Source organism: Arachis hypogaea, chromosome 5 (genome assembly GCF_003086295.3).
Source record: "Arachis hypogaea cultivar Tifrunner chromosome 5, arahy.Tifrunner.gnm2.J5K5, whole genome shotgun sequence".
Taxonomy (NCBI): domain Eukaryota; kingdom Viridiplantae; phylum Streptophyta; class Magnoliopsida; order Fabales; family Fabaceae; genus Arachis; species Arachis hypogaea.
In genome coordinates this window covers 30,799,939-30,825,001 of record NC_092040.1, presented here as the reverse complement: position 1 = coordinate 30,825,001, position 25,063 = coordinate 30,799,939, and the positions used below count along the sequence as shown (strand labels likewise).

At 34.7% G+C, this 25,063-nt stretch overlaps 2 protein-coding genes across 2 annotated transcripts; both read left to right on the top strand.

The window, feature by feature from the left end:
• Positions 1–9,040: 9,040 nt before the first annotated feature.
• Positions 9,041–10,063, top strand: LOC112803382 (uncharacterized). The gene is made up of 2 exons (XM_025846881.1): positions 9,041–9,718; positions 9,800–10,063. The coding sequence occupies exons 1-2, from the start codon at positions 9,041–9,043 to the stop codon at positions 10,061–10,063; spliced, it is 942 nt and encodes a 313-aa protein (XP_025702666.1).
• A 125-nt stretch (positions 10,064–10,188) lies between these two features.
• Positions 10,189–10,736, top strand: LOC114927756 (uncharacterized). The gene is made up of 2 exons (XM_029298695.1): positions 10,189–10,513; positions 10,618–10,736. The coding sequence occupies exons 1-2, from the start codon at positions 10,189–10,191 to the stop codon at positions 10,734–10,736; spliced, it is 444 nt and encodes a 147-aa protein (XP_029154528.1).
• The last annotated feature ends 14,327 nt before the right edge of the window (positions 10,737–25,063 follow it).

The following is a 25,063-nucleotide window of genomic DNA, read 5'->3' as shown; positions in this document are numbered from 1 at the left end:
TAAGCTCTCGGTCCTTCATCCTTGAAGCCCAAGGCCGCTCCAATTGTCTCAGCATCAAGGGCTATTTGAACCCTTTTGACATAGGAGTGAAGGGTGCCATCGATGAGCCGCATGTTAGCATAAAATTCTCTAACAAGACCTGGGTACACCGGCTTTTTGATAAGGAGCAGAGGCTTCCAGTTGAGAAGTTCAAACAGAGATGGAATGTTGGTGTTCTTGAGATTGTCGAGACTGACAAGATATGTAGTGCACAGATGTCGTTTCTCCACAACCTCTTTGTGGAACTCATATGAGGTGCATGAGTTAAACCTGCTTGGATCATAGTGAGAATGAGATTTGCGAAACTTGTCTCGGAATTCCATGGATTCCAAGTTCGCAGGTTCGGTTGTGTTATTTAGTGCAAACCCTTGATCTTTCTTTGAGCCTTTTCCGGGGGTTGTCTTCTTCGGTGATGAGGGAGGAGGAGAAGGAGTAGGAGAGGTATGAGACTCTTGCTCTTCTTCTTCGACTGCCGGTTGTTTGTTCTTTCCTCGGCCTGAGCTCTTGTGTGCAATAACTTTCTTTCTCATGGTGGTGGTTCGCTTAGATGGTGGTGAAGGAGACGATGATGAGGTTGAGTGAATGTGGATATGTGTGTGGGTTTGAGGCGTTGGAGGTTTCTGAGAAAGAAGAATTCTCTCACTCTTTCTTGGCGCGGTTTTCTTTTTCATATTAATGGAGGAATGAGAATATGAAGGGATGAGGTTGACAACCGAGTGGAGTTGGAGAGAAGTAAGGTGGATGAAGCATTTAATGTGTCATGGAGAGAGAGAGAGAGATGGAAATAATGATCATTAGTGGGGGTTAATGACCATTATGGGCGGTTATTGCCCAAAAACTGATTTCCCCTTTTTTTAAATTTTGAAATCAAAAACTGAAAAGTGGTTACCTTAAATCTAGGGATTAGATGGAAAGGAAGGATTTGATTTGACAATAACCACTTCCAAGAAGATATTATGACACAAGGAGGAAGATTCTTAAGTACATAGTGGGATAACTAACAGAAGTGTTATGGCGGGTTTATGAAAAATTTTGGTGGGGCCCATTAAGCTTTGAATTCTGCGTAGCCTCCCCCTAGACCACAGCTCTTCCATTGTGCCATTTATTTTTATCTCGTCCAAACCTACGAGCAAAACAGAACAGAGTCACATCTTCACATATTTTCAATAAAACTCAAATCAAACATTCCCAAACTTTTTCTCAATGTACAGAATCTGTCTTCACAAAGAGGTTTTGTAAAAATATCAGCAATTTGGTCTTCAGATTTTACAAATTGAATATCAATAGTACCCTTTTGCACATGTTCCCTAATAAAATGATATTTTATCTCAATGTGCTTAGTTCTTGAGTGCAGAACAGGATTTTTTGAAATGTTTATAGCACTCATATTATCACAAAATAAGGGTATACTATTGATTTTTAATTTGTAATCTTCCAATTGAGTTTTTAACCAAATTAATTGTGAACAACAAGCAGATGCGGAAACATATTCGGCTTCAGCAGTGGATAGAGCCACTGTGGCTTGTTTCTTGCTTGACCACATGTTGAGTGAGCTTCCAAGGAAGCAACACATGCCGGAGGTGCTCCTCCTATCCACTCGATCACCCGCATAATCTGCATCACAAAAACCTTCTTACCATCCGGATGAGGTACTAGTGTCCAAACCTTATTCTTGTCAAATTGAGCAAGCTCCTCTTGCATTGCTTTGACCCATGATGGATCCTCAAGAGCTTGTTTGACATTGTTGGGCTCTATTTGTGACAAGAGAGCAAGATTGCTAGGTTCGGTTGGCCTTTTGGTGGATGATCTTGTTGTTACACCTTGAGAGGGATCACCAATGATGAAGTCATGAGGATAACCCTTCATAGACTTCCATTCTCTAGGCTTTCGGACAGGTGTTGAGCTTTGATGAACTTCTGGTGGTCTCACTGTTTCAGTTTCTCGTCCCTGCTCAGGAGACAAATTGGAAGTTTCTCCTTCAATCTGACGAGACAAAACTGGATTGGCAGATTCTTCATTCTGAACAGATTTGGGATTTTCTTTGCTTATTTCAGCTCCTTCTCCATCTGAATCATTATCTATCACAGTACTGGGAATTAAGTTAGAATCACAAAAAGTAACATGTATGGATTCCTCTATTGTCCTATGTTCCTTGAGATAAATTCTATAAGCCTTGCTTGTGGTGGAATATCCAACAAACATTCCTTCATAGGATTTTGGATCAAACTTTCCAAGATTTTCTTTATTATTAAGCACAAAGCATTTACATCCAAAAACATGAAAATACTTAAGATTTGGAGGGGTTCCTTTCCATAGCTCATAAGGAGTTTTCTTTAACCCTTTTCTAATGATTGTTCTATTCAAAATATAACATGCTGTGTTCACAGCTTCAGCCCATAAAAATTTAGGAATTTCATTCTCACATAGCATGGCCCTAGTCATTTCTTGAAGACTTCGATTCCTTCTTTCAACCACCCCATTTTGTTGGGGTGTTCTAGGGCATGAGAAATTATGAGAAATCCCTAAGTCATCACAGAATTTTTCAAAATCTTGATTTTCAAATTCTCTTCCATGATCACTTCTTAAATGGGCAATTTTCAAATCCTTTTCATTTTGAATTTTCTTACAAAGGGTGGAAAAAGCATAAAACGCATCATTCTTATGAGCAAGGAAAAGTACCCAACCGAATCTAGAGTAATCATCAACCACAACAAGGCCATAATGTTTACCTCCCAAACTTTGAGTTCTAGTAGGACCAAAAAGATCAATATGTAACATTTCCAATGGCCTTTTGGTTGAGATTCCATCTTTTAATTTAAAAGAGGATTTTACTTGTTTGCCCAATTGGCAAGCATCACAAGTAAGATCCTTATCAAACTTGATGTTTGGAATTCCTCTAACAAAATTCCTTTTGACTAGCTTAGAAATTTGGTACATGCTAGCATGTCCCAACTTTCTATGCCAAAGCCATTTTTCAGATTCAAGTGAGGTAAAGCATGTTACATTTTGTTCCTTTAAATCCTCAAGAGTTAATCCATACACATTATTGCATCTTTTAGCTTCAAATAAAACATCCCCAGTTTTCTCACAAACAACCAAGCAAACAAACTTCTTAAAGATAACATCAAAACCTAAATCACACAATTGACTAACACTAAGTAAGTTATGTTTCAAACCATTTACAAGAAGCACATCATTTATACAAGAAGAAAAGTTTTTACCAACTTTCCCAACAGCCACTATTTTTCCTTTTGCATCATCACCAAAGGTAACAAGTCCTCCATCATATTCATCAAGCTTTATGAAGAAGGTTGTCTTTCCGGTCATATGCCTAGAGCATCCGCTATCCATGTACCACATATTTTCCTTTTTCTTGGATGCTAGGCAAACCTACAAAATAAACTCAAGTGACCTTAGGTATCCAAATTTTCTTGGATCCTTTCACGTTAAACCATCTCTTGTGTCCCAAATCATTGTAATCAAAAACAACTTTGTAAACTTTGTCACCAATCATTCTTTCACCAAAGAAGCATTGAACTGGAAAATGACCACTTCGGTTGCACATTCTACAAAATCTAGGAGTTGCAGTTTTGTTAAAGTGAGTTGGGTTTTGATATGTTATATCATTTGAAGATGAGGCAATATTTTCAAAATGTGATTTTCCAGATTTATAAAATCCCAACCCAGCTTTATCATAAAGAGGTTTTTGACTAGCCAAGATTTGATTTAAATTTTCAGAACCTTGGGTGAACTTGGCTAAGTCATCTTTAAGTCTTTTAACCTCTTTGAGCAACTCTTCATTTTGCTTAAAACAGTTTACATATGCAAGAACAGAATGATCACTTTCACAGCTTTTAACTTGGGCTTTTAACTGCTTGTTTTCTTCCACAAGATCACAAGCATTTTCGGCCTCTCTTAATTTTTCTTTGAGGAAATCATTTTCCGCTTTAAGAATGAAATTTTGCTGTTCAAGATTTTGATTTTCATTTAGGAAACATCTTATTTTTTCAGAAAGATGATCTATCATGAGATGAAGGTCTTCAGTATTAGAGTCTTGAAATGATACCTGATCTATCTCATTTGCCATGAGACAGTGCTGTGATTTAGTCTCAGATTCTTCATCATCATCATCTGAGTCATTTTCCAAATCTTCCCATGTGGCCATCAGTCCTTTCTTCTTCACCTTTTTCGGCTTCTCTTCCTTTTTCAACTTGGGACAATCAGATTTGAAATGACCCATTTCCTTGCAATTGAAACAGGTTACCTTGCTGAGATTTTTCTTTGTCCTCCTGGAGCTGCTGCCTTTGCTTTTGAGCTTTGCCATTTTCCTGAATTTTTTTGCAAACAACACAAACTCATTTTCAGAAGAGTTATCACTGGATTCACCATCCAGAGGGTTAGTCACAGAAGAAAAGGCAATTCCTTTTTTCTTTGAATCTTTTTTCAAATAGGAGTTTTCAAAAGCAAGAAGATTTCCTCTCAAATCATCAAGTGTCATGGAATCTAAATTACTACTCTCAGAAATGATTAAAGCTTTTGTTTCCCACTCTTTTGTGAGGCATCTCAACACTCTTCTCACTAGCACAGATTCTGAATGTGTGATTCCAAGAGCATCTAAGCCAACAGTGATGATATTGAACCGTTCGAACAGTTCATCAACGGACTCTCCTTCCTTCATTGCAAACATCTCATATTCTCTATTTAACATGTCTGTCCGAGACTTCTTCACAATGGTAGTTCCTTCATGAGTGATTTGCAATTTGTCCCAGATTTCCTTTGCCGTTGTGCATCGTGATACTCGTCGGTATTCCTCAAAGCTGATAGCACAGTTGAGCAGATTGGTTGCCTTGGCATTCAACTCCACCGTCTTCCTATCTTCCTCGGTCCATCTTGCTTCTGGTTTAAGAGAGACTACCCCTTGAGCATCTGTGGTAGTTGGAAATTTAGGACCTTCCAAGATGATCTTCCAAAGTCTATAATCCACGGCTTGTACAAATATCTTCATCCTCTCCTTCCAATAGGTATAATTTTTCCCATTGAAGAGGGGAGGTCTGTTGCTTGATTGACCTTCAGCCAGATTGTATGATAACACATTTGTGCCAATGTTTTCCGCCATGAGGATCTTTACTCCAAGCTGCAAAGCTTGATCTCTTTGAGACCAAGCTCTGATACCAATTGATGGTTTCAGTGGCTAAGAGAAGGGGGGGTTGAATCTTAGCCCCTTTTTTCAAAAGCTAACACTTGCTGATTCTTGAAAGAGACTTTTCTGTTTTTGCTCGTCACTTGACACGAGCAACTTTGTTTTGTCTCGTCCCTTGCCACGAGACTTTTTGTTTTGTCTCGTCACTTGGCACGAGAAAATTCTGTCTTTTGCTCGTGTGTGATAGAAAACAGAAATGGAGTAGAAAGAGAAGAAGATTGCACCCAGATATATCCTGGTTCGGCTGCTAAGTGCAGTGCAGCCTACATCCAGTCTCCATCACAAACATGATGGAATTTCACTATAACCAATCTGATTACAACTTGTAAAGTGCTAACCCAACTTACAAGGGGATTCCCACAGAATCATGATACACAACAAAGATGTACAAAGGAACTCTAAGACATCAATGGCTTTTCTTTTAATTTTGCTCTCTCTGCCTTTTTCCGCTCTATGGCTTTTTCATTACAAACCTCACTTGTTTGCCTTTTACCATGAGACTCAAGACATGACAAAATTAAACAGAAAATTATGAAACAGAGAACATTGAAGGAGAAGAGAAATCTGTTAGCTCAGGTAGCTCTGAGAACTCTGTGCCTTGCACTCTCAAACTTTCTCCTTGCTTCAAACTGTGGTTGTTTCCCCTTTTTAAAGAAACAGGAAAGCCTCCACACTTGAAGCCAAAACCGAACCAACTTTCTTCCTCCTTCAACAAACCGGTTCGGCCACACAAAGAGAGAAGAGATAACCATGCATTAACCAACATGCAATTACCTCTAGTCCTTTCTTGATCATCAACCTTCATCAATCCGGGCTCTCCATCCTTGGCTTCCTCTCCAAGATGGATTTCTGGCCCTTGATGCCTCATGATGATGATGACTTCATCTGCTTCAAACTCTGCCTCCAACCATCACTTCGCCACTCTAGCTACTCCCTGTGGTGGTTGGTCAGATTTGAAGACAAGCCATGCTTCAAGAATCTCCCTCTTGGCCGAATCTTCTTTTTCCATTTGAGCATGAAAGGCTCAAGATTGCTTCACCAAATCTAACCACATTTGGTAAGCATCTTAGCCACAGCTCATCTTTCTTTTGGTATGTATTCTTGCCATCATTAGCTTGATGGTCTTGAGGCATGCTTCTCTTTCCTTTTCTTCGTTGAAGAGCACGGCCTCCATTGTTTCCTGGACAAGGACCGAATAGAGAAGAAGAAAGAGATGAGAGAGAATTAAAGAATCTGAAAGAAAAGCAACACAAAGTGGTTGATCAAATTAATTAGGCTTAGCTTGCTTTTACTTCCCTATTGAGTGGCGTGTAAGACATCATAGCTATCAATCACTTCAGCTGAATTTTTCTCTCTCATGTTCCCCATGCATTAATTAACAATGTAATAGATTTTGAAATCCATCACATGGTTAAAGACTTGGTTCCGTTGGAAGCACTATGCTTTCCTTTTTCCTTTGTTTCGGACCAAGCATGAAAACATTCATCATTTGTGAGACTTGGGCTTGTAGTGTTGAAATTAAAAGCTGGCCCAATTAGTAAGCATTTGCTTTCCTGATAAGTTGTGTAGCTGATCAAGCATAGGAAGCAAACAAGAAAACATTTGTTTGGGCTTGCAACATTAACATTTATTCTGGCCCAATTATATAAATTTTCAGCCTCATTATAAAACATGTAACAAGGCTAATTGATGGGCTTAAGTCAGAAACTTATTCCTCGGCCCATCATGAAACCTGCAACAAAATTATTAATCAAAATATGTTAAATGAAAATCAGATTAATAATTTTGTAATTATTTATTTTAATAATGTTTAGTCATCACAAGTATTATTTTAGAGTTTTCCAAACTCATCAAAAATGTTAAATAATTTCTTTTCTTATTCTATGCTTTATTTTTGATATATTACGGTATGTTTTTACTTATTTATATTTGAATAATATATTTACTTTTAAAATTTGTCCTTCTATATAAGTTTTAAAAGATCAATAAATAAATTTGTGCTATTATAGTATGTGTACAATAAATAAAATAAGTATGCAAGTAAAAATATGATTTAACTCACTATATATATAAACAAAGTGATTGAGTTACGACTTTCATAAGATAATTAATGTTAAAGATAAATCATACGTTGAATTCCATTTTCTCATATCTATTCTTTTCTGTAAAAAAATGTCAAAGGTATGAGTAAAAGATATTTGTATTACGAATAGTGCAAGCACATATACTATTCTTTCAAAAGTAAAATTTACTTTGCTATCATTATTAGTACAAGTAAAATGATTCATGGCTCTGGAAGAGTTATTATTTTATTTTCTAAAGGAACAAAACTCATTATAGATAATACATTATTATATACAAAGTCTCAAAAGAACTTGTTGAGTATTAAATATATCCGTAAGAATGGATATCATATTGAGAAATTAAATGAGAATAACAATGAGTTTCTCTATATTATGAGTTGTGATTCAAATAAAAAAGTCACAATGAAATAATTGTATATGTTTTCTTCTGGTGTATATTATACATATATTAGTGCAATTGAATCATATGTTATAGTAAATCAGAAGTTTATTAGTCCAAATAAATTTACTATTTGGCATGACCAGGGACGGATACATAGAGGGGGGGGGGGAAGTAGAGGCCTGGGCCCCAACTTTTTCAAAAAAAAAATAGTAGTATAAACTAAGGCCCAACCAAAATAAAATATAATGGTTTTTAAATTTTTTTAAACTCTTAAATAATAAACACTACGTGTGATATTCTCTTTCTTTTATGCTGTTCCTTTTGACATTGAAAGTTTGAAACGTTCGGTCTTCTCTTCTCTTGGAGCACGCTGCACGCGCTCACAGCCTCGCTTCGGTCTTCAGTCATAGCAAAGGTATTCACTACTCTACTCATTCTACTTTTTATTTTTTTATATAATTGTATAAAATTATTAATTAATAAATCATATTTTTTTACTATAAAATAATATAATTTTATCTTTTTTTATCACATAAATTATAGATAAATAGCTTATTCATTTTTAGGATTTATTCTCTCTTTTTTTATTTTTTATTTTTAGTGAAATTGATAATGACTTAGTAAAAAAATATTGTTATTGATGTTTAATTAATAAAAATATATTCAGACTTTGTTTATTCATGTGAGTATATAATTATTTAAATTTTTTTCAGGTAACAGGAAATTAAAATATTTTAGATAAGAAAGTAAAGTAAAATTGATGCAATTTTTAAGAGAAAAGTTACTGATGATGTTGGAGTTCAAACAAGTCAACCCTCTAATCTTATTTCACAAGAAGTTCAAGTAAGTGAACTCTCTAATCTTACTCAAAATACACATCAACAAAAAGCCAAAGTTCCAAGATTAGAAAGAGATGTTGATATCTCTTTACTAGAAAAGGATCCAGGAAAGCGACGTCCAATTTGGCAGTATAATGTCAATCAACGTGATAAGATTCGTAGAGCATACATAATAGCTAAGCCATACCAACTAACAAATATTAGCTATCCAGCTTCTGGTAATAATAATCACAGTCGATATTTTCAAACTTCTTGGTTTAAGAAATTTTCAAGTTGGTTAGAATATTCACCAGAAAAAGATGCTGCTTATTGTTTGCCTTGCTACTTGTTTGGTAAACATTATGGTACTCACAATGATGGAAAAAATGCATTTTTAGAGTTAGAATTTAGTAATTGGAAGAAAGTAAACAATGGAGTGAATTGTGTATTTGTATGTCATGAGGGTTCTATTCCTAATTCTCCCCATAATTTATGTGTGAAATCTTGTGATGATTTAATGGCTCAATCTAAGCATATAGACAAAGTTCCTGAAAGGCATAGTGATGAAACTATTGCAAATAACCGCTTAAGGTTGAAGACATCTATTAATGCTATTCAATGGCTTGCATTTCAAGCATGTGCATTTAGAGGCGATGATGAAAGTCCTGGATCATTGAATAGGGGAAATTTTATTGAGTTAATTAAGCTTTTGGCTTCCTGTAATCAGAATGTTAATAATGTTGTTCTTGAAAATGCTCAATATATATCTTCCGGTGTTCAAAAAGATATATTACATATCTTTGCTAGAAAAGTGCGTGCAACAATTCGAGAAGAAATTGGTGATTCTAAATTTTGTATAATTATTGATGAAGCAAGAGATGAGTCAAAGCGAGAACAAATGTCTGTGATTTTGAGATCTGTAGACAAGCACGGTTGTGTTCAAGAAAGACCTTTTGATCTTATACATGTTTCTGATACGTGTTCTTTGACATTGAAAATAGAAATTTCATCAGTTCTTTTTCGTCATAATCTTGATGTTCAAAATCTTAGGGGACAAGGGTATGATGGAGCTAGTAATATGTGTGGTGAATGGAATGGATTGCAAGCTCTATTTTTGAAAGATTGCCTTTTTGCTTATTACATTCACTGTCTTACTCATCGATTACAATTAGCATTTGTTTCTGTAGCCAAAGAAGTTTGCTATGTTCATTAATTCTTTTCAAAACTTACACTAATTATGAATGTTGTGACTATTTCTCCTAAACGTTATGATCAGTTAAGGGTTACTCAAGTAAATAATGTTGCAAACTTAATTGCCGATGATCAACTTATGACAGGTAGTGGACTTAATCAAATTGGTACTTTGCAAAGAGCTAGAGATACTAGATGGGGGTCTCATTTGAATTCTGTACGTAGCTTGCTATGCATGTTTGATGCTACTTGTGAAGTTCTTGAAAAAAGCACTGAAGAAGGTAATTTCTCCACTCGTGGTGATGCTAGTGCTGCTTATGATGCTATCACATCCTTGAATTTGTCTTAGTTTTGAATTTGATAAGAAATATTTTGGAAGTTAGTCATAATCTTTGTCAAGCTTTGCAACGAAAAAATCAAGACATATTGAATGCTTTAACTCTGGTTTCTACTACCAAGACATTAATCCAACGAATGAGAGAATCAAGTTGGGAGGCTTTCATAAAAGAAGTTATATTGTTTTGTGAGAAACATGAAGTTGAAGTTCCTGATATGAATGCATTGCATATTCATAGAAGAGGCCAAACTCGCAAAATTGTTGACCAAATTTTAGTGGAGCATCATTACCGTGTTAGTTTATTTCTGGCTGTAATTGATACACAGTTGCAAGAGCTTAATGGAAGATTCAATGATAATATGGTGGAATTACTTACTTTAAGTTTAACTTTAGATCCCAGAGATAATTATAAGTTCTTCAGCGTCAACAAAGTATGTGAATTAGTAGAACGATTTTATCCAGGTGACTTCAGTGACTAAGAGAAATTTCACATTAGAATGCAAGCCCAACATTATGAACTTGATGTTCCTAATCATGTTGAGTTAACTACTTGTGCACAATTTCAGAGTTATGTCAAGGATTAACAAAGACAAGAAAGTCTTTAACATATCCTTTGATTGATCGTTTGATTCGCTTGGTATTAACTCTCCCTGTTTTAACTGCTACAACTGAGAGATCTTTTTAGCTATGAATATTGTGAAGAATAGACTCAGAAATAAAATGGAAGATGAATTTCTTGCTAATTGTCTTTTGATTTACATTGAGAAGAAGATTGCTGAAAGATTTGACACTGATTCTATTATCGATAAATTTTATGATATGAAGAATCGACGTGTACTACTTCGTTAGTAAAAAGTATGCATATTTTGTTTGTACTTTAAATATATATTCTCTATCGCTATATTTTTGTAATGCATCTTATATTATAATTTATTTGCATATTTCTTTAATATTATATATGTTATTGGCCCCCCCAACGATAACATTTCAGGATCCGTCCCTGGGCATGACCGATTAGGTCACCCTAGAACAACAATGATGCAAAGGATCATTAAAAATTTGCAAGGGTATTCATTAAAGAACCATAAAAATTTTTAATCTAGTGAGTTATATTGTACTGCATGTTTTCAGTGAAAACTGCTTATAAAGCCATCATCAGCAAAGATTGGATTTGAATTTTCTAAATTCCTTGAGCGGATTCAATGTGATATATATGGACCAATTCATCTACCATGTGAATATTTTAGATATTTATAGTTCTAATAGATGCATCTTCAATATGGTGTCATGCGTGCTTATTATTATCTCGCAACTTGACATTTGCGAGGCTACTTTTCAAATGTGAATTTATTTTTCAAACCTTTGATGCTTATTGCATGGCCATTGGTATAACTGCTGAATATCTAACAGCTCATGTTCATACACAAAATGGGCTAGTAGAATCACTTATTAAATGCCTCCAGTTAATTGCTAGATCCTTACTTTTGAGGAAAAAATCTTTCAATTTCTACTTGTGGGCATGCTATTTTACATGTTGAAGCACTTATCCATTTAAAGTTAACATGTTACCATAAATTCTCTCCTTTACAATTGGCTTTTGACCAATATTCAAACATATCCCATTTGAGAATATTTGAATATGTGATACATGTTCCCATTGCTCCACCTAATCGCACCAGATGGGACCCCAAAAAAATTAGGAATACATATTAGATATGATTTTTTAGTTGTGAGGTATTTAGATATACAAACGGGATATATATTTAAAGCTCAATTTGTAAATTGTCACTTCAATGAGACAATGTTTACAACATTAAGAGAAGAGAATAAACAACTGACAAAATAGCTAAATTAGAATGCATCATCATTAGTACATTTGGATCTTCGATCAAGAGAATGTGAATTAGAGATTCAAAAGATTATACATTTGTAAAAAACTATAAATGAATTGCCTAATGCATTTTTTGATAGAAAAAGGACAACAAAATCCTATATACTAGTTGAAAATGCTCTAATTTAAATTTATGTTCCTGTTGGACAAATGGTCAATAGTATAAATAAATGCCAAAAGCGTGTACCAATCAATTCTAAAAGTAAAAATTCTCGTAAAAGATGATGGACAAATTGTGGTAAAGAGACAAATAGTGTTTAAGACATAGTTGGGACACCTGCAGTTGTCCAAAGTCATGGCATATTTGAAACATCAAAAGATGATTAGGAACTTAAAAATTATCAAAATGATGGGATCTCCATGAACTATGTCTTTAAGGAAAAAAATAGAACTGAAGAAAAATAATTATCGACAATATATTTGCAAATAATATAGCGCTAAATATCATGCATGAAATGAGGATCCTTAACCAAAAACCGTCGAAGAATGTCGATGAAGGGTTGATTGACAAAAATGAAAAGAAGCCAAGAAAAATGAATTAGACTCACTTGCCAAAACATAAAATCTTTGGACCTGTAGTCTAAACATCTGAGGGTGTGAAACTTGTTGGATACAAATGGGTATTTGTGAGAAAACGAAATGAGAATAATGAAATTGTATGTACAAAGCTCGACTTGTAGCACAAGATTTCTCACAAAGACCTGGTATAGACTATGAGGAGACCTACTCTCTTGTAGTTGATGCAACTACCTTGATATATTTGATTAGCTTAAACTAAATATGCACCTAACAGATGTGGTAATGACTTATCTATATGGGTTATCAGATTGTGATATCTATATAAGAGTTCCTAAACGACTAAAAATATATGAATCATCCAAAGAGAATCTCGAGGATTATAATAGGTTAGATTGCAAAGGTCTTTATATGGTTTAAAGTAATTTGGACGAATGTGGTATAACTGTTCTACAGAGTATTTGATGAAAAAAGGTTTAAAAATAATGATATTTATTCATGTGTTTATATAAGAAAATCTGCATCTGAAATCATTATAATTGCTATGTATGTTGATGATTTAAATATCATTGGTTCTCCTGAAGATATCCTAATGATCATAAATGTTCTGAAAGAAGAGTTTGAGATGAAAGATCTTGAAAAATAAAATTTTATCTCGGCCTTCAGATTAAATATGTAACAAAAGAAATATTTATTCATCAAAAGACTTACACAGAGAAAATACTAAAGAGATTTTATATGAATAAATTACATCCAGTAAGAACCTATTATTGTAAAATCACTAGATATGAAGAAGGATTCATTCCGTCTAAAAGAAAAAAATTGAAGAAACTCTTGGTTCTGAAGTACCATATCTTAGTTTCATAGGGGTACTAATGTGTCTTGCTAATAATACATGTCCTAATATAACATTTGATGTAAACTTATTAGCGAGACACAATTCCTCTCCAATAAAAAGACATTGAAATGGAATAAACACTATGTTTCAATATCTTCGTAGAACGACTGATATGGAATTATTTTATCCTTATGGATCTAAGTCATAATTAGTTGGTTTTGCAGATGTAGTTTATCTATCTGATCCACATAAAGTTAGATCCCAAATAGGATACATGTTTACATTTGGTGACATAGTTATATCATGGAAATCTACAAAATAAACTATAGCTGTAACGACCCAATTCTAACACGTCATGACCAATACTAGTTGTCAGATGCTACTTCATAGTTATATATGAGCATGTATCGCTTATCAAGATCACGTGTTAGCCAGCTATAGCGAAATACGTATAAGTTAGGCAAAAGTACATGACGCATATAAACATAGGAAAGTATAACAATATCATCTATTTGCCCGAAAGCTCAATTTAATATATTATCATAGTTCATACAGAAGATATTATCGCTTATTTATACTACACAAAATTATTTGCAAACTCCGATACCTATATTAACAGGCCTCGGCTCTACAAAATCCAACCTACTCTAAGACCCATTCTACAATACATATATAAAGTCTATAAAAAACGAGGACAAAGACTACTACTACTAGTCATGGATCAATGATAACTAAAGTAATACGGAATGCTGAAGTAAAAGGAGTCAAGTTTTTAAAGTCACTTAAAGGAACACTAATGTTATTACTTTACTATTTTACCATCATATCCTTCATAACATTTTTTACCCTTTATTAAGTTAATTAATCATTTTTATATTTACTTTGTGCCCAAAATTATCATTTTACTCCTAAGTGTTCTAGTTTTTCCGTTTAATTTTATTTAGCGTCAAAATTTTACCAAATTAACTCTAATATTTTTCTATGACCAAATCACTCCTAATAATTTTAATTAATGTCAATTTTATCCTTATGAGTCTAAAAAAACTATTTTACCCTTTATTAATTTGTTTACTTATTTTAGTTACCACTTTTACACTTTTACTCATAATTTTTATTAAAACTTTTATTTAGGCCTAAAATTTATTTTAATTATAATTTTGATCCAATTAATTTATTTAATTATTATTTTATTCCTAAATACACTATGTTCAAAATTCTACTTATATTTCATTTCTATTTTAACCCCCTTTTTTTACCTGAAATAACCATAATACCATTTTTACTTTTACACACTTATTTTATAGGATCAAAACTAGTTTTTTAACTTCTTTTTAATCCTCCAACATGTCATTTTTCAGGCCTTTAGTGGCTAAAATTTTTAAAGGTGTAGTTTTTCATTTTTATCCACTTTTAGTGGCTTTTAAGACTTGGAACTTAAACCCCAAGTGCTCCAAATAATTCAGCTGTTCTATACAATTTTCATAGGTAAATAAGCTTCAAATATCACTCAATAATAAGTCAAAAATAGAGGAGCATCACTAAATTTTTAGAATTAAAATCAAGCACAAAATCACCACAAAGTGTCTTAATTATATGAACACGAATAAAGTATAAACATATTCTAACTATTATTAATCCTTATCTCTTTTTTAATTCAGGCCCTAGATCTATAAAACACCAGAAAATACTCTAACAAAAGAAGAAATACGGCTGGAGGTGGTGCAATTTTTCTTGGCCGAAAAGTATCACAAAAAGTTCTCTATATGAGTTTTAAGAGGAGTTTTCTAGACATGAGAGATAACAAGAATTCACCATAATTAGTGCTGGAAAAATAGAAAAGAATGGAGAAGGAACAAGAGCTCACCTTGCTGAATTTTCGCAAGAATTAGTGAAAACAGGCAAGGAATTATGTTTGTATGGCTTGGATTCTTGAAAAACACATGAAGAACAATGGAAGAGCTACTGGAATCATGGCTGAAATGTGGAGAAAATGTGCAGTATTTTTCTCTCTTCCTCTCTCAAGAATTCGGTAAAAAAAGGTGGTAAAAATGCATAAGTGTGTGTAAAATTTGTGAGTAAGATTTCTTTAAATAAAAATTCAGAGTCTTGGATGAATTTATGATGGTAAAAAAGGATAATAATTTTGTGTCCAAGGGATGAGGATTAATGAATAAGGGGCGTAAAAACGAGAAAACTTGGTCAATGCTGTATTGAGTTTATCCACAGTTAACTGTAGTTAGTTAATCGGGGTTAAAACATATTAGAGAGGGGTAAATACTAGTCACAGAGAGAGAGAGAGAGGGAGAGGGGCATGTTTCTTGGGAAACAAGCAAGAGGATTCGAGGTCTCTAAGAGTTATTTGCGGAATACTAGTCAGAAGTTCGCTTCAGAGTATTTTTACCGTGCGATAAAATAACTAGCGGTTGAGATTTTTACTTATAGAAAATAATTATGAATGGATGGCTAGGATTAATCTTGGGACACAATTACCAAAATAGAAATTATTTTTACCATTGGTTCCATGATTTTCGGTTACTAACTTTTTTCGGCGCGCGCAAAAACTTCACTAAAAGTGAATTTCCGGCTCAAAAAAATTTTAGTGAGAAAAATAAACTAATGGCAACCAAGTCTTCACTTTTTACTTGTCGAATTTGACTTAGAGGAATTAATTAACCTCATAAAGTCAAGTTTGACTCATTAATTACCTCTTTTCCTAATTTTTTTTAACCATTGGGCCTGCCTCACAAATTCTTGTTAAGCCGTGGTTGTAATTTTGCGGAATAAGTTACAAAATAGTCTAAAAATTAAGTTTTGTGAAAGCTAGATTCTTACATTCTACCCTCCTTAAAAAATATTTTGCCCTCAAAATTTTAACTACGCACAAAGAATTATAGGAACATCTGTGTCATGCTTTCTAGTTAAAGTCTTTAATTAGCGTAACGCTCACCTCAAGCGAAGGGACCGGACCTTGTGGTGCTTTTTAGTAGTCACGGTAAAAACCCCTCTCTGTTGATGGAGTCTAGAGGTTATATCAACAATCCTCTTTTGACAGTCTCTTGCTAGATGTCCCTTCTTGTTGCAGTAGTATCATGTATTTGTACAAAATTAAAAAGGTCTACCGCCATGATTTTTCTGACACTTTGGGCATATGAGGTTGTCCTGAGCCTATTGAGGTTTCTCTCCTTGTACCCTAAGCCTTAAATGCTAATATTCTAAATCATAAATCCTAAACTGCCTCCATGTTGGTTCCAGCGCTGTTGCTGCCTGTTAGCTTTGAAATTTATACCCCGATGGGCTAGACTCCGATCAAAACTTTGTTATGTAACCAATCGATGATTTGCTCGTGCAATTGCCAACTTCTTTGAACATTCCTCTACCAGCTAGCTCTTGTTGAATAATTTAGCAAAGTTCCTAATCTTCATTGGACCGATGGAAGTCAATAGCTCCTCCTTGAGTCCCTCTTCGAACTTAATGCACTTCCATTCCTCAAATTCTGCGGGGACTCCTTGACAAACCTTAGAGAAGTGGCATAAGTCCTCAAACTTCCTAGTGTATTCGGCTACTGTCATACTCCCCTATCTCAACTGTAACAGTGCTAACTCATTTGGGGTGCGGGTGGACAGAGGAAAGTACTTCTTGTAGAACTCTATCGTGAAATTATCCTAAGCAATTGCGGTGCCCTCTTAATCTAATAATTGATTTACTCCCTGCCACTAATGTTATGCATCCCCTTTTAGCATATAAGTGGCAAACTCCACATATTATCCTTCTGGGACATGTTGCACTTGCAGAGCCCATTCCATAGTGTGAAACCAATCATCTGCCTAGGTCAGATTAGTGGTTTCTGACAATTGAGGTGGATTAACTTTAAGGAAAGACGCCAAGGTCATCGGCCTATCCCCCCTTGGGTATGCCATTTTTTGGTCCATTTTCGTTGCTATTCATGTTTCCATTACCCTGTCGTTCCATCCTTTCTATGACTCTATTAGTCGCAGTAACAGAATCACACATAGTGGTAGCCATTACGGTCATGGATTCTACGAAAGTAGCTGGATCTAATGTCGGCTCGAAACTTGGATTTGCTTAACGGGGACCAGGCATATGCGCAGCCATTTGGGTCTCGTTAACACCAAAAAATCAACATTAAGGTGATCAGTCTTAATATATCCAGTTTAAGTGCTAACATTTCCTACAACGAATGTTCACATACCACCATGCAAAATGTATTAACAGAGATACCCTATTAGCATAGAAATATACAAACAGAGCATGCAATGAAGCATGATCAGTCCATCCCCAGGCTCTACCAAGGATGAACTACTTTGATACCATTTGTAACGATCCAACGTTTAGTACATCGTGACCAATGCTAGTCGCCAGGCGCTACTTCACGGCTAACCTTAGGGACTCTAGACTTTATATTATATTATACTATATTGTATTATATAAAGGTAAATACCAAATCAGTACCTAAAATATTCTAGCACTGATAAAATGGTACCTGACCTTTGTTATTGACAAAATTGTACCCGAAATATTTTAAAATTTGACAAGCGTGCCCCCGAACTCGCTTCCGGTCAATATGTAGCTAATGTGGCTACCATATTTTGCTAATTTGGCAATGTTGTTAGCCTAAAAACTTAGCTATAATTAATATTTAAATTAAATCAAAATCTAGGTAAAAAAACCCCAAATCACACCAAACATTGCCCTGAACCCTAAATTGGAACTTTTGTGCTTAATTTGCCCTAAATTTGCATATTGGAACATGCATACGGCCAAAGCTCGTGGGAAAGCTGGTATGGGGAGAAAGATCCCATCAATGAAAGCTTTTGAAGTGGATGGTATGTCAGAAGTTGTGATAAAAACCTATGATAGACTGTGCTTTTGTTGCCTCCCAGCTATTCCGTTGAAGTTGAAGATAACTAGTAAGCCTGATAGATGGTTTCTGCGATGCTGTATGTGAAAAGTACGAATTGAGATTTTGATGCTTATTCCATTTTTGTTGTTTCTCACATTTTGGTATTTTTTTATCTAATCTATGAATTTGTTTTTTCCTTGGTAGAACAAACAAATTTGGTACGGGTATTTGCCATGGTTAGATAAGATATAAGATCATTGTACTGAAGAAGAAGGATCTTATAAATGTGAAGAAGAAAACCCAAATCAGTGACAAGTGTGTGGATGATGTGGAGATTGATAAGATGGTAATGTTGCTGCCTGTGATGACTGAAATGAATGAGCACCTTAGGAAGGTTGATTTGCTTGTCAATGTCATTTGTATCTTAATTAGATTAAGTGTGGCTATAAATCTACTTTATTTGGCTAAGTAGATAAATGACTAAGAGTTTATAGGTTTAACAATGACATTGTTTAATGGTTTTGTGCTTTTTTCAGTAAATGAATGTAATTGAGATGATTAATTAATGATGTTCTTTTGCTTAATTTAAATGAGTTTGTCTTCTTATCAATGATAAAAACTAAATAAATAACCGATTTGCAACCAAAAGAATAAGTTGCAGAAGGGAAAAAATAACAATGTGGCATGATACTAACTTGTAATGGACAAAAATTTTTAATGGAAGAAAAGTTGTAAATACCCTTACAATTTTACTTAAAGAGCTAATGCTCAATACTTCAAAACATAAACATTATCATGCTAAATCTAGAAGTTAAAATCACTTAAAATCCAAAACATAGGCCACAAAATACTAATATGGTCCCATGACATAAAATATAAAAGTCCAAACCAATAATCTATAATCAAAATATATCAAATAACAAAATAGTACTAAGTAGCATAACATCCCACTATCTATTCTTCTTGTCATTGATGGTTGGCTTGGTTGGTGGTGAGCTAGTTGGTTTCTTCCTCCTCAAAGATGGAGTGGGCATAAACCCTGTGAACTTGTTTTGGGTGGCTTGGGTTGCTGCTGCCATGTTTTCCTAGTCACAGTTGGAGGCCTAATTAGAGGTGAAACTTAGACTTAAAGATTAGGCCTTATCCGTTGGTCATATCACTGGGCTTTGTATTACTAGTCTAAGCCCAAAATTTGGGGCTGTAGCACTCAATGGCCTTGTTGGGATGGAAGGTGTAGACCAAATAGGTGGCCTCACAATAACATTCTTAACCCTACTTTAAGGAGGGAGTAGTGGTGCAACTGCTACGGGTATTGTGGAGCTGGTTGGTGCTGCAACATTGATTGTCATTATTCTCCTTGAGCTGCTTCTTTTGCCTCTAACAGATGTCATAGCAATGATAAGAAAAGGTAAATGACTCAATTAAATTATGCAATAATACAACAGATGTCACATCAATAACATTATTTAGAGAAATTATCTATGTAAACATAAAAAAGAAATACCTATTGTGTTTTTTGTAACAATTTTCTCTGTTATGATATCAACCACATTAGCCTGGTCAGGATTACCACCTCTATTAGGAGCATCATCAGGAGCACCTTGATTGTGATCTTTATTAGCACCTTCACCAGAATCATCATTAGTATCCAAGTCATGTGTTGCTTTAAATACTTTGTCAGTTACACCAGATTCTCCAGTCATTCTTTATTGGGGTAAACCACTTGGTAGTTGTATAGGGTGTCTCTTCCTAACACTTTTTAGAACCTTTTTCTATTGTAATATGCTCCAGAATTAACCTGATGAGAATTTAAGTCGGCCAGAATGAGGGCTAAAAATCTTGATGAGGGCCAAACGTCGATTTATAATTTATTAAAAAGAATTACTTTGTTAATAGTATAGTTCCAAACCAACAAATGACCCTAATCAAAGTTTAAATTTGTTTGTCACAAATGCAAACCAATAAAAATAGAGAGTATTAGATCTCGAATCATCTCTCAAAGGAATTACAGTGAGGTGTATGTATTATCGATTATAAGAACAATGGGTTTGTAGATGAACAGGCAAGAAAATAAATGACAAGAAAGGTAAAGTTAATAACTAAAGGAAGAAAAGTGCTAAAAGGCAGTACTAGCAAGGACTGAGAATTAAAGTTTTCTAACCAAGTCATTGACCACAAACATAGCAATTACCTAGAGTTAATCCCATTGAGTCATCCCCAACATTGGGAGAAAGTCAAATAGGCATAGTCAGTCATAATTCATAGGGCTTACTTGTCAATGGAAACAAGAACAACTAACAATCATAAATCACCAATCAATATTGGACATCAACGACTCTTGTATCACTAACCATGACATGACAATTACAAGAGCAAACCCAATTAGTCAACCTCTAATGGTGAGATAAGTCAACCGGACTTAATTAATCTCAATCCATAGGTCTTACTTGTTAATGGAAATGAGATTAATTAAAATCTCTAAATTGTCAATCAATTCAGACATTAGTGACTCAAGGTCACTTCAATTACAATTCCAAGCCAAGAGTGTAAAAAAACTACCCTAAAACTAAAAGAGACATTTCTACAAACACTTGGAAGACATAAAAGTAAATATTGGTAAACTTACAATAATAATAAAATCTAAAACTATCAAATGCAAGATAACAATAACAATAACTCAAACAAGCATCAAGAAAGCATAAAACATCAAATTGCATAAAAGAAAACCAAAATCAACAAGAGTTCATAAAACTAAAAGTAACAAAATAAAGAAATTGACAAGTAAAACTAAGAGAATTAAGATGCTAGAACAATAAAAAGTAAAAGAAACTAAATTAAAACAAGATCAAAATCTAAATCTATAGAGAGAACTAAACCTAAAACCCTAAATTCTATAGAGAAAAGAGAGTTTCTCTCTCTAGAAATCTAACATAAAACTATCCTCATTGTTCTCCCCCTTGATCCTCATTGAGCTTGGCTTGAAATACTTTAGAAATGAGTTGGATTGGGCCAAATTTGGCATGAAATCGCGACTCACGTGTTCACTTAAGTGAAATCACGTGCTGGCAGTCGTGTGTACGTCACGGATCGGCAATCTTGGGTGACAAATCCTAATCCCAAATACTTTCACATTTTATTTTTCTTAGTTTGTATATATTTTAGAGCTTCAATTGCATTTTTCTTAGTTTATTACATTTTTTGCATATATATAATAAGCTTAGTTAAAATAATAAAATTTTTCAAGAAAAACATTCTTGATAGGGCATTGACATCCTAATTTATTTGAGTTGGAACTTTTGATTGAAACTTGCTTGAAAAATATTGTGAAACATGTTTTTGAGCTAAGAACACATAAGCATGTGAGTTTTGAGCCTAATTATGTGGTTACATCATATTAAGCACTATTTTCATTCTTGTGTGTTATTCTCTTTTTATGATTACAATCTTTGATTTGTTTGATTCTTTATGTCCATTATTTGATGTATATATGCATTTATATGATTGAGGCCATAATTTTATTTAGCTCACTTGTCCCAAATAGCCTACTCTTTTATCTTCCTTTGCTAACCAACTTTGAGCCTATTCCAATCCCCTTTTGTTCTTAAAGTTAGCACATTACTAGCCTTAGAGCGGAAAACAATAAATGTCCTTCATTTGGATCTTTGATTAACTTAGGCTAGTGAGAGTGTGTATCATTCAACTGTGGGGAAGCTTAGGAGCATTGGTTGATATAAAGGTGTATTTTTGTATTTTTATTGAAGATCTTGGGAATTGGGTACATACTCATGTATTAAATATTTAAACCATATGCATTGATACTCTTGTACATATTTTTATTTGAAAAAAAATAATAATAAAAGGAAGAAAAAGAAAAGAAAAGAAAAAAGAGAAATTAAAAGCAATAAAAAGGGGACAAATGTTATCCCCAAAGAAAAGTAATAACAATGCATACACGGGAAGGCCAGGTTGCCAATGTAGTGAGCCCACCCCATGTGCTTTCTGATGAGCCTTGAAAGGTACATCTGCTTACCTTCCCGGAGATACCAGATCAAGATTGCCATGTCAGCAATGATGTGGGTCTCGTGGGTGCTTGGCATCACAAAATTGGCTAAGATCTGCTGCCAAATCTAAGCCTCAATAATTAGAGCATGGACTGAGATAGCCCTGGAAGCCATTTTGTCTACCCTGTAGATCCATGAACTCCCAGGCCTGACAATGACTGCCATCAACTTATCCCAATAAAAAAGTCATCAGCTTCCTTTCACTTTCTACCTTTTTAAAAGCATTTTTTCCACTGGGCCTAGGCAGAAAATGAAAGGTACGCTCTATGACCTCCTCAGAAACTGGAACCTTCTTGCCCTGTAGGTGAACTGCATCGAGGGCCCCTATGTAGTAATTAACATAAAACTCTCGGACTCGCGATGCAAAAACTTTTGCATCTCAGGGGGTATCTAAAGTTTCCTTTCCATGTGCAGGTTCCTACTCTGAAAATCGGAGAACTTAAGCTCCGAGTAAAGGTTGATGAACTTGTATGGATCAGTGGGAGGCGTATTCTGATTAATTCTGTCTCTTTCACTGATCCGTCTCTCAGATAGTAGCTAGTCTACTATTTCAGCGGTCTGTTGTGTTACCGGACCTTGTGGCCTTACCCTTTTCTTTCCTGTCAGACATCTTGAAAAAGAACGAAGGAAACAAGTATATGAAATGTATTCTAAAGGCACACAAAGCAAAATGATGTAACAAGTAGGCAAGAAGTAGAAAATTGAGGTAAATAACAGTAGAACGGTGAAGTGAATGGAGAAAGTAGAATTGATTGGAATTATATGCCAAATTCAAAATAATAGTAAACAAAGATTTCATTCCAAACAATCAAAGCAATCAAAGTCACTTAACTTGCCTATTTATTAAAAATAAGGGAAGGAAACATTATTGCTATGCAAGCTCACATTCAACTTAGCAACAATGCATTATGAAAGAAATGACTGAATCAAGTATGTGTAGTGCACATATTCATATGAATAATATTTACAAGTCACTTTAAGCTTAAGCAATTGGTGATGAAAGGGCTAAAGTAATGATCAACAAAGCAATTAAGGTAAGTTCAAACACCAAATTACATTCCAGTACTAAAATCACAGGATTGGATTAAGAAACAGAAAAATCCATGCCTCATGTAACTTAAATCAGTTAAGCATGATGAAAGTGGATAAAACTAGTTACATAGGCTAAAATTTCTTAATCCTATGAATTGAGGTAGGAGAACTTCAATCAAGAAAAACATCCAAGTTTTGGTGAATTATGAAATTAATTCAATCCATTTAATGCATATGAGTAAATCAAATGAAAACAAGTAAAGAAATTGAAGGTATTGACCAAAATTGGCAATAAAGCTTCTTTGAGGCAAATTTTCCTTGAAAATAATAAGAATAGCAGGTCTTATTGACACAAAAATCCATCAATAAGATGTTGCATTACTAATTCATGAAAATGCAGCTCAGTGCAATAAAACTGCAAGAAGGCTCAGCTCTCAGCAACAAAACAGTAAAGCAAACAGCCAGATAATTGATGAATTAAGCTTAGTAAAGTTTCAAAGTCGGATTAGCATAATGCCAAGCTCAATTAATCAACCGCATCAAGAATGAATAGTTAAAACCAATTAAATAATTTTTGGCAGCAATTCAAAAGTTAACTATCACATTTCATAAATTCACTCAATCAAACAGGTTTCCATATGAATGCAGTAGTAAATCAGAAACCAATTCATATGAATCAAACAACTAAATGTAATTGAGTGAATCAGCAAATTTACAATTCAATCAATAAAATAAGAAAGTAATCACCATGCAACAAATAGATTCAGAAGCATTCAATCCAAACACATTTACAGTAGTGAAATTCCAAACCTAAAATCCACTACAAACTAAGTTTAAACCTACCTAACCACCTAAATCAACTAAAGCATAAATTTTAACTAATTCTAACTAATTAAAATTAACTAATTAATAAAATAAAATAAAACTAACAGAAATGGAAATTAAACAAACCTGAAAATAGAGTAATGTAAGAACAGAGAAAGAGAAGGGATGGTTACGAGGGTTCAGCCACGACTTTGGTGGCCGGACAAGGGAGGCGGCGCTGGTGGCAGTTGACAATGCTAGTGGTGAGAGGAACAGGTCACTGCTACGGATAGGGAAAAGAGGGGGAGAATAAAAGAGAAGATAAAGGAGAATTGGGGGAACAAGAGGAGAAGAGTGTTCAACGGTGACAATGGGATTCACCGATGGTGAACGACGGGTGGCAGTTGGAAATGGATGTTGGGGGAATGGATAGACGTTGGGGAAGAGAAGGAGACGTTGAGGATGAAAACGGTGGCTTGTGCGAATGCGTATTAGGGCTTCGCATAAGAGGGGGTGTATTTTGAATTCATGCATACACATCAAGTATGCGTACGCATGATTAGGGCAATTGGGGGTGGTGCGTATGCGAGAAATGGCTACACACGCGGGGTATTGCCATTGCCCCCTTATGTCGCGTACGCATGACTTTCGTGCGTACGCAAAATTGGCAAACTTTGTAGAGCATGCATACGCATTAGGCATACGTACGCATGAATGGTGGCTTTCTTTAAGCATAAGTGTGCGCACGCACAACACACGCGCAAACTAAGTTTGGTGCTATTTTTGGTGTCATGTGTATGCATCATCCATGCGTACGCATGAATTTGTGAACTTTTGGGAATCATGTGTACGCACGAATTGGTGAACTTTTCGGTGAGCTCCTTGTCATGGCGGCTTATGCTTGAACTCGTCCTTGAACCTCTACCAATGCTTGGATTTTCAATATGCTCTAGAATTCTAAATTAATTACACCCAGCTTTGATGAAGTTGGAACAAGCTAGGAGCTCCC